General features: G+C 47.0%; 1 protein-coding gene across 3 annotated transcripts in view; it reads left to right on the top strand.

Moving 5' to 3' along the window:
* Window positions 1-18043, top strand: part of ATP7A (ATPase copper transporting alpha) — a 93048-nt gene that overhangs the window by 55883 nt on the left and 19122 nt on the right. For all 3 annotated transcript variants that reach the window (XM_029067341.2, XM_029067342.2, XM_029067343.2), the window contains 8 exons: window positions 4354-4560; window positions 10289-10452; window positions 13229-13390; window positions 14413-14489; window positions 14703-14931; window positions 15967-16200; window positions 16955-17046; window positions 17623-17750. In XM_029067341.2, coding sequence (XP_028923174.1) covers window positions 4354-4560; window positions 10289-10452; window positions 13229-13390; window positions 14413-14489; window positions 14703-14931; window positions 15967-16200; window positions 16955-17046; window positions 17623-17750 — 1293 coding nt within the window. The remainder of the gene's footprint in view (window positions 1-4353; window positions 4561-10288; window positions 10453-13228; window positions 13391-14412; window positions 14490-14702; window positions 14932-15966; window positions 16201-16954; window positions 17047-17622; window positions 17751-18043) is intronic.

Genomic DNA, 18043 nt, shown 5'->3' with positions numbered 1-18043 from the left:
TGTTCAACCTGATTAGCTTGAATCTACCCCAGTGCTTATTACAGTGCCTGGCACATAGTAAGCAAGTGACAAATACCATTTTTTACAAAAAGAAAAGAGAATTGTTAGTGCTTAATATAGTGCATGGTACATAGTAAGCAAGCGACAACTACCCATTTTTTGAAAAGAGAAAAGAGAAAGAATTATTAGCATAGTAAAGAAGCTTGGTCTAGTAACGACCACAGGAAGAAGATTGGAGCTGTCTATAATCATGTAACTTTTTGTTTATTTTGTTTTTTCTTTATTTCTCTCTGCTTTCTAAATATCCATACATTCCCCTTCTTTATTCTCTCTGCTGTCTTAATATCCATACATTGCCCTTCCATTACATTGATGATTATCATCTCTCCCACTTCAAAACTCAGCACGGTAGACTTGGGTTTGGGAGCTCCTTAATTACTTCTTTGCCCAAGGGTAGAAAACTCTCTATCCCTTCGCAGCTCAAATGGGTGTGGGTAAAGCATTTTACAGCCAGTGATAGAGATAATTAAAGAAAATAACCACTTGACTCACCTACGTGGCTATTAGAAGGTCTTACTTCCATCTTTCTTATGTGGCTCTTGCTTATGCCTGATTGCAAGGATCCCTGTTTTATGGGGTGGCATTTAGGGGTCATGCGGAGGTAGTTTGCAGAAGGGGGTAGGGTCTAAATGGATGGTTTCAAAGAGATAGAAGGGTGGGAACACTGGCCAGAGAATATTAGCTCCAGTTTACCCATGGGATTTGAAGTCATGAAATTGGAGTATTGTTAATCCAAGGGAAGGCTTGAGATCAATCATTCAGAGTGGTATTTGAGAAATCCCGTGGTTTAGCATCCCGAACACGGGGTTGGGAGTCAGAGGGTGTGGGTTCTAATCTCTGCTCCCCCACTTGTCCGCTCCATGACCTTGTGCAAGCCCCTTCACTTCTCTGTGCCTCAGTGACCTCATCCGGAAGATGGGGATGAAGACTGTGAGCCCCACGTGGGACAAACTGATGACCTTATATCTCTCCCAGTGCTAGGAACAGTGCGTGGCACATAGTAAGCACTTAACAGACACCAAAATTATTATTTATTAAATGCCACTGTGTACAGAGCACAGTATTAAGCGCCTGAGAGAGTACAATATAATAGAGTTGGTAGACACAGTCCCTGGCCCACGACGTGCTTACAGTCTAGAGACGATCTTTACAGCCTAGAGATTTGCCTGTACAAACTCTTTTGCTTTTGAGATGTTTAGTTAATCTAGAGTGGTTCCTCCAAAGGGGAAGTGACATGTAAGGTTAGGTTTAAATGACTGAATGAAACAGATGCACTTGGGCTAGAAAACTGTTATGGCTTTAAACCTTTCAGCCCAGTTGGACACCAGCTTGGTTAGCATACTGCAAATGTACCATCCGTTATCCTGGAGAATTCTGGTCTAGTGGTCTAGGCCTGAAAGGTCTAATGGGGTAGATTTTCCAACCACACGGGTGAAGTGATTTAGGCCCTAGAAAGAAGGTAGTTCATACTAGTAGGTCAGTCATATGAGTATATGAGCGCTTACCGTGTGCAGAGCACTGTACTAAACAAGTCACGTTCCCTGCCCACATGAATTTACAGCCTAGAGGGGGAGACAGACATTAGGAGAAATAAATAAAATTACGGATATACACATCAGTGCCGTGGGGCCCGGAGGCGGAATAAATAAAGGGTGCAAGTCAAGGTGACGCAGAAGGGAGTGGGAGAAGAGGAAAGGAGGGCTTAGTCAGGGAAGGCTTCTTGGGGGAGATGGCCTTCAATAAGGCTTTTAAGAGGGAAAGAGTCATATGGATGGCCAAGGATTTGCCAAGATGACTTCCTCTAAGCGGTCCTTGTTGATTTGGTGGCCAGGAGAGGGATTATACATGAATACTGAGGAGCAGCATGGCCTAGTGGATAGAACACAGGCCTGGAAGTCAGAAGAATCTGGGTTCTAATCCTGCTGCTGCCAATTCTTTGCTGTGTGACCTTGGGTAAGTCACTTCACTTCTCTGTGCCTCAGTTTCTTCAACTGTAAGATGGGTATAGCTGTCCTCCTTCCTACTTAGATTGCGAGTCCCATGCAGCACAGGAACTGTGTCTGACTCAACTTGTACCTTCCCAAGCAGTTAGAAGAGTGTTTGACATAATAAGTGCTTAACAAATACCATTTAAAAAAAAAACCTGCTCCCATAACTATATTAATAATAATGATGGTATTTGTTAAGTGCTTACTATGTGCCAGAAATTGCTCTAAGCGCTCGCGTGCTCCCCATCTCCTCACTAGAGTAGGAAATCTCCAAGCTCATGACATGGAGTTAGCCCTGTCAAGAAGGAAAGAGAGAGTAGAAATTTGGCAGAAACTAAAAATGGTTCAGTGTTTACTGTGTGTAAAGCTCTGGGGGAGATAAAAGCTAATCAGGTTGGACACAGTCCCTGATTCACAAAGAGAGTGGAAATTTGACAGAAACTTAAAATGGTTCAATGTTTACTATGTGTCAAGCTCTGGGGGAGATAGAAGCTAATCAGGTTGGACACAGTCCCTGATTCACATGGGGTTCAGAATCTTAATCCCCATTTTATAGATGAGGAAACTGAGGCACCGAGAACTTGCCCAAGGTCCCAAAGCAGACATATGATGGAGCCAGGGTTAGAACCCAGGTCCTTTGATTCTAAGGCCCGGGTTCTTTCCACTGGATCAAACTGCTTTCCTTTTCCATCCATCCCTCTGTTGCTTGCCCCTGCCTTTGGAGCAAGTTTTTGGCTTTCTAATTGGGTCCTCGTAGCCCAAGGAAGGGAACCCCACCACTCCTGCCCTCACCCCGGCCCTGGGAAGTACTGACTGGGTTCAGCACAGGTCCCCAGCGAGGGTCTCAGCATTGGACTGCTGCAAGCAGCAGCAGCTTGGTGGAGTGGATAGAGCACGGGCCTGGGAGTCAGAAGGTCATGGCTTCTAATCCAGCGTCTGCCACTTGTCTGCTCTGTGACCTTGGGCAAGTCACTTTCTTCTCAGTTACCTCACCTATAAAATGGGGAGTGAGACGGGGAGTCCCATGTGGGACAGAGACTGTATCCAACCTAGTTTGCATATATCCACCCCAGTACAGTGCCTTGCACATAGTAAGTGCTTTAACAAATGCCTCTATCATTATTATTATTAAGCCTCATCGTGGATTCTTCTAGCACAGGTCCCAAATATGCACTGGGAAGAAGAATCGCTAGGTGTGATAAAAGACTCCATCATCCCAAATGACTTCCTTGCCCTGGGCATTTCAATAGGATTCAGGTTGTGGACTGATTCCAGCCTGCTAGCCAAGGCTATTTATGTCTAAATGGATCGTTTTGGGTCTACCAACCCTGTTATTGTGTATTCTCCCAAGCGTTTAGTACAATGCTCTGCACACAGGCGCTCAATAAATACGTTTTGATTGACTGATAGAAGGGAGGATAGAGCGGGCTGTTGAGAGGTTAGTCAGGGAAGGCTTCCTGAAGAAGATAAGATTTTAAAAGGGCTTTAAAGATGGCAAAATTCCCTCACTCAACTGATCCCTATTTTCTGTAAAACCAGTGCTCAAAACAGTACTCTGCACACAGTTAGGGTTCAATAAATGCAATTAGATTGATAGATTGAAGGGAGAATATGGTGGGGAGTTTAGAGGTTAGTCAGGGAAGGCTTCCTGGAAGAGATAAGATTTTAGGAGGGTTTTAAAGATGAGGAAACTTTCTGTCATTCAGCTGATTCCTGTTGGTTTTAAAACCAGGTAATTACAATCCCACTAGGTACAAGACGTCTGGGCCTGATGTCCTCTGTACAATAGGGAGTAAAGCTGTGAGCTCCATGCGGGACATGGATCATGTCCTACCTGATTTTCTCATTTCTACCTTGGTGCTTAGTACAAACCTGGCACAGGTTAAGTGCTGAACAGGTACTATGAAATAATAATAATGATGATAATTATGACATTTAAGTGCTTTCTATATGCCAGACTCTGAAGTAAGCCCTGGGGTGGATACGAGCAAATAGTGTTGGACACAGTCCCTGGCCCATGTGGGGCTCACAGCCTTAATCCCCATTTTGCAGGTGAGGTAACTGAAAAGAAAGTGATTTGCCCAAGGCCCCACAGCAGACAAGTGGTGAAGGCAGGATTAGAACCCATGACTTTCCGATTCCCAGGCCCGTGCTCTATTCTCTACGCCATGCTGCTCCTCTAAAACAAAATAGACAGGAAGTGCTCAGTAAATCCAATTGATCGATTGATCGAAGGGCCCGATCCTTCAGTAAAATCCATCCACCCCCAGGACCGCACCAATACTCTCTTTCTTTCTTCTTCCAGAAATGATGGAGCCTGTGGTGGTCATCACCCAGCCTTCCCTGGACCTTCCTCTTCTACCCTCGAGCCCCGAGCCCTTCTCCAAAACGACAACTCCAGTCCGGGAGAAGGAGGAGGGGACGACACCATCCAAGTGTTACATCCAGGTCACCGGCATGACCTGTGCTTCCTGCGTCGCCAACATTGAGAGAAACCTGAGAAGAGAAGAAGGTGAGAGAGGCCGAGCCCAAACCTGCTGGGTGTCTTGCGATCCTTTAGGACCGTTTGACCTTTCTGGAGTGGTTCCTGGTCTCCCAGGGCTCGGCTATAAATTGAACTGGAGCCTGAAGGGAGAGTTGGGTGAGAGGGTAACTGATCTGGACCCAGTGGCTGGCCAAGAGGTCACTTGGCCTCCTCTGACCCCAGAGGAGCATTGCCATTGACCTCTTCTCTCCCCTGACCCCCAAATCCAGGCATCTCCATCTCTTCCTCCCCCTTCCTTGTCCCCCAACCCACCCCACTCCCCTATAATGTGCTTTTGCCCAAGCGGAAGTGCTGCTGGGAAAAGAGAAATACTGGTCAGACCTGAAGCTGTGTGCCCCTAAAATGCCCGGCTCCCCAGTAATCATCATCAGCATTGTTATTATTGTATTAAGCCCATATTATGTGTCAATCAGTGTTCTAAGTACTTGGGCGGATATGGGAAAATCAAGCCGGACCGTGTCCCTGTCCCACATGGGGGTTCACAGTCCAAGAAGGAACGAGAACAGGTGTTAAATCTCCATTTAACTGTCGAGGGAACTGAGTGACTTATCCAAGGTTACACAGCAAGCAAATGGCAGACCCAGGATTAGAAGCCAGGTCCATGCTCTTTCTACAAGGCCATACTGCTTCCCAGCATGCTTCCCAGAGGGAGGGGCAACCCTTAAACCTTAACCAGTTTGCCCCACTGGGTCCAAGGCAAGTTCGGTCAAGATCTGACTACACCATCCAGTTGTCCATTCTGTCAGCATTCCCTGAAGCTGTCTCTGTTTCCCTCTAGCAAATTTCCCCTCTCTCCTTTAATCGTGTTTTAGAAACAGGCCCGAGTAATTTTGATTAAACCGTCTGGGAAGGCACAACGGCAGCATAAGCGATCCCGTTTATTCTCTCCAGAACCTGGTAACATTAATGTTCAGTCGATGTTTATTCGTTTTCAGATGGAGAGCTTCATCTGGCTTTTTTAAAGCAAGATGACTCCACCGCTTGTCTGCTGCGTGACCTTACCTCATTTGTCAGATATCCCAGTTATCTCATCTGTAAAATGGGAATTATTACTGTGAGCCCCATGTGGGACATGGACTGTGTCCAACCTGATTAGCTCGCATCTACCTCAGCGTGTAGTACAGTACCTGGCACCTAGTGCTTAACAAATACCATGAGAAACAAAAAAAGATGAGCATGAATTGGGGGTTTTCACCCTAATCTGCCAGTCTCTGATGACTCTGCACAGTGAGTCCGTATCAGATTGAATAGTGTCTCAAATCTCATTACACTCTCCTACGTCTTCATCATTTTGGCCATGGGAGCAGTATTTTAATGAGGTTTAATAATGTGAAAATGTAGGCGTTGGAAAGATTATTTTTCAGCCTAACTACCTTGGGCATTTCTGCTTTAGAAAAGTGTTTTAATAGAATAGTAGAGTGGGACCGATTTCAGGACCCCTGGGGCTGGCTTGAGTGCAGTGTCTGGTAGGCGTGTCCTGAAAAGGAATCACCTGGACAGTCTGGATCTTATCCTCTCATGTAGTTGTGGGGGCGAATCCCATATAGCAGTGTTTTATTTCTGGGCCACAGAAAAGGCTTTGTGGAATCTTTTTGTTCTCTGTTCCATTTGGATGATTTTATTTTTAATTGGTAATCCCCTTGAGTTGACTTTTTCCTGCTGCCTGAGTAATTTTCCTATCTGGCAGTATTAGGGGTTTATTTCTTAATGTTTTCGTGGAGGGCAACTTGTCAGCCCCTGGTTTCCGGCAGAGCCTTGTTCATAAGCGTATATTGTCTCAGCCTCAGTGAACTGCTTCATTGTCCTCCTCCTCCAGAGAAGACCTCGTTAGAGGGTGTGAAATCCCGAGTGAAGCACCTTTTTATGGTATTAAACACTTACTATATGCCAGGCACTGTACTAAGTGCTGGGGCAGATACAAGCTAGTCACGTTGGATACAGTCCCTGTCCCACATGGAGCTCACGGTCTTAATCCCCATTTTACAGATGAGGGAACTGAGGCACCTAGGAGTGAAGTCACTTGTGCAAGGTCCCACAGCAGACAAGTAGCGGAGCCGGGATTAGAAACGAGGTCCTTCGGACTCCCAGGCCTGGGCTCTATCCACTAGGGCACACTGCTTCTCGCTTGAAAATTAAGATCCCCGAATGAAAGCAAACTCAACCTCTTGGGTTTCTGGGATTTGCTAGTCCTTCACCCCTCTTCTCGCTCTCCCTACCCCCTTTCCAGAAGTCTTTTCTGCATTCTGTCTTATCTTTCTGCATTCTCTGCTCAGTTTGTACTAGCAGGGTAACCGACCCTGCCACCAGCATAAACCCTTGGTAGAAAAGTTAGGACATGCAGACCTTTTCCATATTAGTTTAAAAATGTAAAACTAAACCTTTTGTTTCTCTCCTCCTCTCCCTCAACCCCGCTCTATTGACCCATCCGTTCGTTACTACTAAGATCATGAGTTCTAATACCGACTCCACCGCTTGTCTGCTATGTGACCTCGGGCAAGTCATACTTCTCTGTCCCTCAGTTACCTCATCTATAAAATGGGGATTGAGACGGTGTGCCTCAAATGGGACAGGGACAGTGTTCAACCCGATTCGCCTGTATCTACCCCAGCGCTTAGTACAGTACCTGATATATAGTATGTGCTTAACGAATACCATAATTATTAAGGAGGTCTCGACTATTTCTCGCCAAAGTTGCTATTGCCTCTGTTTTGATTACGTTCCTTTAGCCCTCTTGGACTTAATAATTAGGCAGGAAACATGGAAGATGTATTTCGTAAGGGTAGTAGTTGTAATAATATTTATGAAGGGCATATTGTGTGCAGAGCAGAAGCTAAGCACCGGGAAAGTGGTAGGAGTTAGACACAGACCCTGCCTCTCCAGGGGTTCACAGTCTGTGAGACCTGTGACAGGGAGAAAAATAGAACAAGGAAGCTGGAGATCTGGGTCTCCAACTCTCCCGTGCTTAGTACAATCCTCTGCACACAGTAAGCATTCAATAAATAATAATAATAATGTTGGTATTTGTTAAGCGCTTACAATGTGCCGAGCACTGTTCTAAGCGCTGGGGTAGATACAGGGGAATCAGGATGTCCCACGTGGGGCTCACACTCTTAATCCCCATTTTACAGATGAGGTAACTGAGGCACAGAGAAGTTAAGTGACTTGCCCACAGTCACACAGCTGACAAGTGGCAGAGCTGGGATTCGAACTCATGACCTCTGACTCCAAAGCCCGTGCTCTTTCCACTGAGCCACGCTGCTCCTCTATCACTGATCGATTGACGAAGGCCCCTCTCCTCTTCTCCTGCTCCCTTCTGTGCAGCTCTTACCTGCTCCTTTATTCATCCTCCCTCCCGTCCCCCAGCACATATGAATATATCTGTATATATCTCTAATTTATTTATTAATTTATTCACATTAATGTCTGTCTGCCCCTCTAGACTGTGAGCTCGCTATGGTCAGGAAATGTGTCTGTTAATAGAGTGTACTCTCCCAAGCTCTTAGTACCGTGCTTTGCACACAGTAAGCACTCAGTAAATACGATTGAATAAATGATTGAATGATCTGAGTTCTAGTTCTGTCACTTCAAGCAGGGGAACTGATTGTTTGAAGAGTTACTGTGGTACTCCGCAAGGTATAGAAGCCCAGCAGGAGTCCCAGAAAGTTGCTTGCTAATTATCAGAGAACAAGACCGCGGTGGCTCCCAAGGCAACTATCTACTGAGCCGTGGCTCTAGACGGGCACTAGGCTGTGATCACTCGAGCTTTAAATCGATCTCCACTTGCCAGAGGACTGCACTCCTCCGCAGCATCCACCGCCGCAGCATTCATTCATTCAGTTGTACTTATTGAGCACTTACTATGTGCAAAGCACTGTACTGAGCACTTGAGAGAGGACAAAAGCACAATAAGACACATTCCCTGTCCACAACGAGCGTACCGTCTAGAGGGGGAGACGGGCATTAATAGGAAGAAGTAAATGACAGATATGTACATAAGTCCTGTAGGGTTGGGAGCAGTGATGAATAAAAGGAGCAAGTCGGGGTGATGCAGAAGGAAGTGGGAGAAGTGGAAAGGAGAGCTTAGTCTGGGAAGGCTTCTTGGAGGAGATGGGCCTTGAATAAGGGGGGAGAGCAGAAGTCTGACTGGTGGGGATAAGGGAGTGCAGGTAGAGCGGCTCTAGAATCAACTCATTCATTTATTCAATCAATCGTATGTATTGAGTGTTTACTATGTTCAAAGCACTGTACTAGGCTCTCGAGAGAGTACAATATAACAAAATACACATTCAGCCCACAACGAGCTCGGAGTCTAGGGGGGAGACAAATGTTAAAAAAAGCAGATAAATTAATTACAGATATATAAATACATGCTGTGGGGATGAGAGGGAAGAGCGAAGCAGAAGGGAGTGGGAGATGAGGAAAAGTAGGGCTTGGTCTGGGAAGGCTTCTTGGAGGAGATAGGTCTTCAATAAAGCTTTGAAGCGGGAGAGAGTCATTGTCTGTCGGATTTGATTAGGGAAGGTGTTCCAGGCCAGAGGCAAGACATGGGCGAGGGGTCGGTGGTGAGACAGACGTGATGGAGACACAGTGAGAAGGTTAGCACCAGAGGAGCAAAGTGTGCGGGCTGGGCTGTAGAAGGAGAGAAGCTAGGTGAGGCAGGAGGAAGCAAGGTGGTGGTGTGCTCTAAAGCCAATGGTGAGGAGTTTTTGTTTGATACGGAGGTGGCATTATCCTCTAATTGGGGAATCACCTTGGAGGAGGGGCGCTATTTTTCCGAAGAGCACATATTAAAAAAAAAGAAAGCCATTGATTGATTAATTTTCAACATACCCTTTCAAGAACCTGATAGAGAGCTTTGCACACAGTAGGTGCTGACACTCAATACCATTGAGTAAATGAATGGATACGTGTGGTGGCATCGGTGAAACCAAACCAAGCTCTTGGATTTCTAGGTTGGGAGTGCTTTCAGTTCTCTTAATGTGAACACCCTACCTCTGAACTGGAACCTGCTCCCCCCTTTTCATTCTCCAGACCACCACTCTCCCCACCTTCAATGCCTTATTAAAATGACACCTCCAAGAGGTCTTCTTTGACTAAATCCTCTTTTGCCGGTACTTGCTCTCTCTTCTGCACCTAAACCCTCGGATCTGTACCCTTTTAAGCACTTAATAACTACCCCTCAGCTCTTTCATTCAATAGTATTTATTGAGTGCTTACTATGTGCAGAGCACTGGACTGAGCGCTTGGAATGTACAAATTGGCAACAGATAGAGACAGTCCCTGCCCAATGACGGGCTTACAGACATCTGAAATTTCTTTTAATGCCTGTCTCCCCTTCTAATTATGGTATTTGGTAAGCACTTACTATGTGCTAGGCACTGTACTAAGTGCGGGGGTGGATACAAGCAAGTCCCTGTCCCACGTGGGGCTCACAGTTTCAATCCCCATTTTACAGATGAGGAAACAGAGGCCCAGAGGAGCGAAGTGACTTGCCCAAGGTCACACAGCGGACAAGTAGACCGTAAGCTTCTCATGGGCACGGAGCGTCTCTGCTAACCCCATTGTATCATTCTCTCCCAAGCGCTTAGTAGAGTGCACTGCCCACAGGAAGCCCTCAATAAGTACCGTTGATTGATTGACCGTGATTGACTGACTGTTAGCTTTCTTTATCCCGATCCCTGCTGTCCGTTCCTAGGAATTTATTCGGTTCTTGTGGCCCTGATGGCGGGGAAAGCCGAAGTGAGATACAACCCTGCTGTCGTGCAGCCTCCAGTCATAGCAGAATTCATCCGAGAGCTGGGATTTGGAGCCACGGTCATGGAAAACGCCGGAGAAGGGGACGGCATTCTGGAACTTATGGTAAGTAGAAGTTGGAGTAACCTAAGGGAGAAATCTGAGGTGGGATTACTCAATTTGGGGAAGAACGTCTTCAAACTGGCAGGTAATAACAGGGTGGTAAAGGTTAGGACAAAAGAGGAAGGGAGTGTAAGCTACATTTAGAAAATTCCTTTGGAGTGTGTTTCCGAGGGAATTATAGCCAGTCTTTTTCTGGTGTCTTTAAAATAGGATCGACGCCCTTTTTTTTGAGTATGATTGATTGGCTGAACTTTTTTTTTTAAGTGGTATTTAAGCGCTTACTATGTGCCAGCCCTGTAGTACTAAGCACTGGGGTGGATACAAGATAATCGGGTTGGACACAGTCCCTTTCCTACACGAGGCTCACGGTCTTAATTCCACTTTTGTAGATGAGGTCACTTAGGCGCAGAGAATTGAAGTGTCTTGCCCAAAGTCACACAGCTGACAAGTGGTGGAGCCGGGATTAAAACCGAGGTCCTCTGTCTCTCAGTCCGTGCTCTTGTCACCAGGCCTCACTGCTTCAGTTCTCCTAATTCGACCGTGCAAATTTTATTTTAAACAACGACCCATAGTGGGCTGATGCCACTGAGAAAGCGTTTTGCTCTCCTCACACATAGGTTGAGTGTTGAAGGCTGAGGTTTGTTTGTTTATGGTATTTGCAAAGCGCCTTCTCTGTGCCAGGCACCGTACTGAGCACTGGGATAGATACAAATTAATCAGGTTGGATGCAGTCCCTGTCCTACATGGGACAGTCCTAATCTCCGTGTTACAGTTGAGGTAACCGAGGCATAGAGAAGTGACTTACCCAAGGTCACACGGCACAGTGGCGGAGCTGGGATTAGAACCCGGGTCCTTCTGACTCCCAGGCCCGAGCTCTATCCACTAGGCCACACTGCTTCTGGTTGCTGCGGATGGCGATTAAGGACCAAGGACTGACAGGAAGGTGTAGGTTGAGCAGGAGTCGTGTCTCCACTGGGGTTACGGAAACGAGGTTGCTCAGAAATTGCAGATTAATCATTATGGTATTTTGTTAAGTGCTTACTGTGGGTCAAATGCTGGGATAGATACATATTAATCACCCTCTAGACTGTAAGCATGTTATGGGCTTGGAACACGTCTCCTAATTCTGTTGTAGTATATTCTCCTAAGTGCTTAGTACAGCGCTCTGCACATTACATTATTATGGCATTCTGTTAAGCGCTTACCAAGTGTCAAATACTGTCCTAAACGCTGAGGTAGATACAAGTTAATCCCCCCGAAACTGTAAACTTGTTCTGGGCTTGGAACATGTCTGCTAATTCTATTGTACTTTCCCAAGCGCTTAGTACAGTACTCTGCACTTTATGTTATTATGGTATTCTCTTAAGTGCTTACTCTGTGTCAAACACTGTTGGAAATGCTGGGATAGGTACAAGTTAATCCCCTTCTAGACTGTAAGCACCTTTCTCCCTCCTACCTCACCTCACTACTCTCCTACTACAATCCAGCCCAAACACTTGACTCTTCCAATGCCAACTTTCTCACTATGTCTCAATCTTGACCACCTTGTCACCGACCTCTCACCCACGTCCTGCCTCTGGCCTGGACTGCCCTCCCTCCTCATATCCAACAGACAGTCACTCTTCCCTCCCCTTCAAAGCCTTTTTATAAGCCCATCTCCTCCAAGAGGCCTTCCCTGGCTAAGCCTTCCTTTCCTCCTCTCCCACTCCCTTCTGCATCACCCTGACTTGCTCCCTTCATTAATTCCCCCCTCTCGGCCTCTCAGCACTTAGGGTACATATCAGTAATTTATATATATTTATGCCTGTCTCCGTCCCTGTCCCGTTCCCCCGACAATCCCTCAAGCTGTAAGCTCGTTGTGGACGGGGAATGTTGTATTGCCCTCTCCCAAGCACTTAGTGCTCTGCACAAAGTAAGCACTCAATACCTTCGATTGAATGAGCTTGCTGTGGGCTTAAAATATGTCTTCTGATTATGGTATTTATTAAGCACTTACTATATGCCAAGCACTGTTTTAAGCGCTGGGGTAGCTACAAGGTAATCAGGTTGGACACTGTCCTTGTCCCACAAGGGGCTCACAGTCTCAATTCCCACTGAACCGAGAAGTGAAGCGACTTGCTCCAGGGGCAAACACAATTCTGTTGTACTCTCCCAAACGCTCAGCATATAGTAAGTGCTCCATAAATGCCAGTGATGGATTGATCAGACTGGACACAGTCCCTGGCCCATGGGGGGCTCAGAGTGTGAGCAGGAGGGAGAGCAGGATTAAATGATTAAATGACTTGTTTACCCCCCAAAAAAGTCTTACTGAAGGCACACCTCCTCCAAGAGGCCCTCCCTAAGCCCTACTTTTCCTCATCTCCCACTCCCTTCTGTGCCACCCTGACTTGCTCTCTTTGTTCTCCCCCCCCCCCCGCCCCACAACACTTATGTACATATTTAATTTTTATTAATATTAATGTGTTTGTATTGCTCTCTCCCACCCCAGACTGTGAGCTCGTCGTGGGCAGGGATTGTCCCTCTTTATTGCTGCATTATGCTTTCCCAGGCGCTTAGTACAGTGCTCTGCACACAGTAGGCGCTCAATAAATAGGATTGAATGAAATGAAGGAACGGCGCCATCTGCTGGTCCCAAGACACCGTCGGGACCAAAGTCAGTCCTGGGCTGTGGGTTTTTCAGAGTTGACTTTCACAGTGAAATAACTGACCTTCTTGGCAAGAGGACTGAAAAAAGAGGAATGGGTGGCCCTGATCTCAAAGGAACGCTTCTCTTTCCCAGGTGAGAGGAATGACTTGTGCCTCGTGTGTACACAAGATAGAGTCCACGCTGATGAAAACCCGCGGAATCCTCTACAGCTCCGTGGCCCTAGCCACCAACAAAGCCCACGTCAAGTACGATCCAGAAATCGTGGGTCCTCGAGACATCATCCGGACGATAGAGGTGAGTCGTGACGCCTCGTTTTTCTTGTTTCTGCTGCTGCCGTCGTCCTTCGCGTCCACCCCAGGGATCTCCCCTGAAGCAGCGCGGTGTAGCGGAAAGAGCCCGGGCTTGGAAGTCAGAGGACGTGGGTTCTGATCCCGGCTCCGCCACTTATCTGCTGTGTGACCGTGGGCAATCCACTTCACTCTCTGGGCCTCAGTTGTCTCATCTGGAAAGTGGGGATGAAGACTGTGAGTCCCACGTGGGACACTCTGATTACCTTGATTCTACTCCAGTGCTTAGAACAGTGCGTGGCACATAGTCAGCGCTTAACAAATGCTAGTAATTATGTGTGGAGCACCGTACTAAGCATTTGGGAGAGTATGATATAACAAGAGTTGGTAGAGATGTTCCCTGCCTGCAGCAAGTTTTAATAATAATGTTGGTATTTGTCAAGCGCTTACTATGTACAGAGCACTGTTCTAAGCGCTGGGGTAGATCCAGGGTAATCAGGATGTCCCACGTGAGGCTCACAGTCTTCATCCCCATTTTACAGATGAGGGAACTGAGGCACAGAGAAGTGAAGTGACTTGCCCACAGTCACACAGCTGACAAGTGACAGAGCCGGGATTCGAACCCTTGACCTTTGATTCGCAAGCCCGTGTTCTTTCCACTGAGCCACGCTGCTTCTCAGAGCCTCGCTGCTTCTCTGAAGAGTTTTCAGTCTAGAGGAACATTGAAGGCCTAAAAAATGGCCAGGACCTGATTATGATGGGCAAAAGAGCCAGCGTTGGAGACATTTTTACCTTTATTGACTGTCCTAGTTTGAAATTGAATCTTTTCCGAGGAAAGTTCAAGATTTGTCCTTGTGGTTAGGCCTTCCTGTCAATGGGATTTCTCCTCAAAGTGTATAGGAGGAAATATCAATTTCTGAGATGAAAGAAAAGCGTCATATGTTGCAGGACAATGCCCGGGATAAGACTTTCCTTTAAAAGCATGTGTTTTATGCAACCTTACCTTTTTTTTTCCCCTGACTTCCACAGAACCTGGGCTTTGAAGCTTGTTTAGTCAAGAAGGATCGATCAGCTAGCCACCTGGACCACAAACGAGAAATAAGACAGTAAGTGCTCTGTCCTGTTACTTTTTTTAAAAAAAATTCCGCATTTAGCACTGCTTGAATCCTCTCCCTTGTGAATTTAATGTTATCCTATATTTTTCCCTGGGTGGGTTTGCTTCCGCAGTCTTTGTCCCTATGGATCGTACGGGGTTTGAGTAAGGATCAGCGTTCCACACACCAAATTTTCCCTGTTCCTGTTTCTTTCTCTGACGTAAGGTGGAGGAGATCCTTCCTTGTGAGCCTGTTTTTCTGTGTTCCTGTGATGGGGCTGATGATTTATATGATGGCCATGGATCATCACCTTGCTGACTATCATCACCAACATCGTAACCTGACCCAGGAAGAAATGGCCGACTACCAGTCTTCCATGTTTCTGGAGCGCCAGATCCTGCCGGGATTGTCCCTCATGAATTTGCTGTCCCTTTTATTGTGCATTCCTGTCCAGGTCAGTGACAGGTGGTTAGTAATTCTATTTACCGCAACAACCACTGGGAAGCGGCGGGCCGAGCGAAAAAGAGCCCCGGCCTGCAAATTGGGAGACTTGGGTTCTAATCCCGCTCTGCCTCTTACCTGCACACAGTAAGCGCTCAATAAATACCGTTGATTGATCGGTCGATTGGCCCTCCTCCAGCAAAGCTGGATGCGAGGTGTTCTTCTCTCCCTGACCTGGGAGCCCGTGAGGATCTGCTGGCCACAGCCGCGGCTACCATGGCTACCCAAGCGACCTGGTTCCGTTTTCCCCAGGGGTGGCGATGGCCGCAACTGTGGCCTACTCATGCTCAGCCCTAGGGTTCAGGTAAAACCCGAGAGGAGAGGTGACGTCAGTGTTCTCTTCCACCTCTGTCTCCTCCAGCTGACCGGGGCCAAGAGGTGGAACCGGTAGGGAGAGTCAGTCAGTTGTATTTATTGAGTGCTTACTGTGTGCAGAGCAACGTACTAAGCGTTGGGGAGAGAACAGTAAACGGACAGTCCCTGCCCTCAACGAGCTTACAGTCTAGAGGAATGGTAACAGCAATAGTCATGATAAGAATAATTATGGTATTCGTTGAGCTCTTACTAGGTGCCAAGTGCTGTACGAAGCGCTGGGGTGGATACAAGAAAACCAGGGTGGACACACTCCCTGCCCTTCGTGGGGCTCACAGCCTCGATTCCCATTTTGCAGATGTGGTAACTGAGGCCCAGTGAAGTGACTTGCCCAGGGTCACACAGCAGACAAGTGGCGGATACCCAGGTGTTGGGAAGAACAATAAAAGTACGGGTGCCAGCGAAAGAAGGGATTGGCTTCATGTCATGAACCCCCGATTTGAGTCCCCCTCTAGATTGTAAGCTTATTGTGGGCAGGGATTGGGTCGGTTTGTTACACCGTCCCCTGCCAAGCGCTCAGTACAGTGCACTGCACACAGTAAGCGCTCAATAAATGCGATTGAATGAATGAAAATGTTCCGATAGAAAACGGCAGCGGTTCTTTTGCCCTTGGCAGTTTTTCGGCGGCTGGTACTTCTACATCCAAGCGTACAAAGCGCTGAAGCATAAGACGGCCAACATGGACGTGCTGATCGTGCTAGCCACCACCATCGCTTTCGTCTACTCTTTCGTCATCCTCCTCGTGGCCATGGCCGAGAGAGCCAAGGTGAACCCCGTTACCTTCTTCGACACTCCCCCCATGCTCTTCGTGTTCATTGCCCTCGGCCGATGGCTGGAACATGTGGCCAAGGTAAGGACATCCTGCAGATTCAGCTGCTCCAGGGACTGTCGGCTTGGAATGATAATAACTGTGGTCTTTGTTAAGCGTTTGCTATGTGCCAGGTGCTGTACTGAGCGCCGGGGTGGATACAAGTAAATCGGGTTGGGCACAGTCCCTGTCCAGTGCGGGGCTTCCAGTCTCCATCCCCATTTTATAGATGAGATAACTGAGGCACCGAGAAGTGAAGTGACTTGTCCAAGATCACGCAGGAGAGAAGTGGAGAAGCCAGGATTTGAACCCATGACCTGATTCCCAGGCCCATGCTCTGGCACTTTTCCACACAGAGACTGGGGGCAATTTTTTTTGCGTGTGTGTGGGGTGATGGGGTTTTAATCAGGGTCGCTAAGGTGACTGAAATCTTCTGTCACCAGTGTTACCACATCTTTGCTGGGAAATGACATGGGAGGTTTGTAGAATGCAAGAAATGTTGAATTTTCTTCAGATTGAAGGAAGCTTCTTTATTTTTTAATTTTTTTTTAAAAAAAGGCAGTTGAGGAATTTCCATTTCCCATTGTTCACCTTCACTGTTGTAGAACTCAAATCTTTAGCAAAAGTTCCCAGAGGGTTCTGTATTTTCATTCCTCAAGCTGTCTTGGAAGAGACAGTTTATTACAGGGAGGAATTTGGCAGGTGAAACTTCTTTTCTCTCTCTCAAATTGGGGAATATTTTTTTCCGCTCTCAGTCTTGGCATTAAGCAGTGTGTTCATTTGCTGTGTTTTTAAGGGTAAAACGTCAGAGGCTTTGGCAAAATTGATATCACTCCAAGCTACCGAAGCAACTATTGTAACCCTGGACTCAGAAAATGTCCTCCTGAGGTATTTGATGTAATTCTCCCATCTAAGGTTCCAGTTTTTTTCCTTTAGCTTCATGACATTGTATTTAGACAAACTGGAGGTGAATTAAGGATTATTATTAAGTGCCATTGAGTCGCTTCTGATTCATAGCAACTCCACGGATATAGTTTCTCCAGAACGTCCTTTTCCCTGCCATAATCCACAACCTTTCTAACGGTTCTTCTGTTAGCGTTGTTATGGTCTCTATCCATCTAGCTGCTGGTCTGCCTCTTCCACGTTTTCCCTGGACTTTTCCAAGCATTAGTGTCTTCTCCAGAGAATTAGTCCTCCTGATCCAAAATATGCTAATCCATGTCGAGTCAATTGGCCTTCCAAAGACCGCTGTGGCTTAATTTGCTCCAAAATCCATTTGTTTTTTTTGGGGGGGGGCTTAAGGAAGCCTCTCGTAAATATTGTCCCTAATAGGTGACGCTGGCTTTGCTCCTCTCTTAGCTGCGGTTTGGGACGCTTTACCCCGGGGGGGGGGGCGGGGCAAGGAAGGAGAAATGGCCGAGCGGATGTACGTCAGTAACGCTTTCCGTTCTACCCATTCTCCAGTGAAGAACAGGTGGATGTGGAACTCGTGCAGCGCGGGGACATTGTCCGAGTCGTCCCAGGAGGCAAATTTCCCGTGGACGGGCGGGTTATCGAAGGCCATTCGATGGTCGACGAGTCCCTCATCACAGGTATTTATTTACGTCTATTAATGTCTGTCTCCCCCTCTTGACTGTGAGCTCGTTGTGGGCCGGGGATGTCTCTTTTGTTGCACTGTAATCTCCCAAGCGCTTAGTACAGTGCTTTCCACGCAGTAAACGCTCAGTAAATATGATTGAATGAATGAATGAAAAATAAGGGTGTCCTGGAGTGAAGTAGCGGGAAGATTCCCATTCCCATTTGTCTGAAGCTGCGGGATGATGGGTGAACTGGGAAAAAAAGGAATTCCCTGGAATCGCCATGTCGGCATCTGATGTGATGGGCG

Source organism: Ornithorhynchus anatinus, chromosome 6 (assembly GCF_004115215.2).
Source record: "Ornithorhynchus anatinus isolate Pmale09 chromosome 6, mOrnAna1.pri.v4, whole genome shotgun sequence".
Taxonomy (NCBI): domain Eukaryota; kingdom Metazoa; phylum Chordata; class Mammalia; order Monotremata; family Ornithorhynchidae; genus Ornithorhynchus; species Ornithorhynchus anatinus.
Note: the sequence above shows the minus strand (reverse complement) of the source record. Positions and strands in the feature narration are given on the sequence as shown.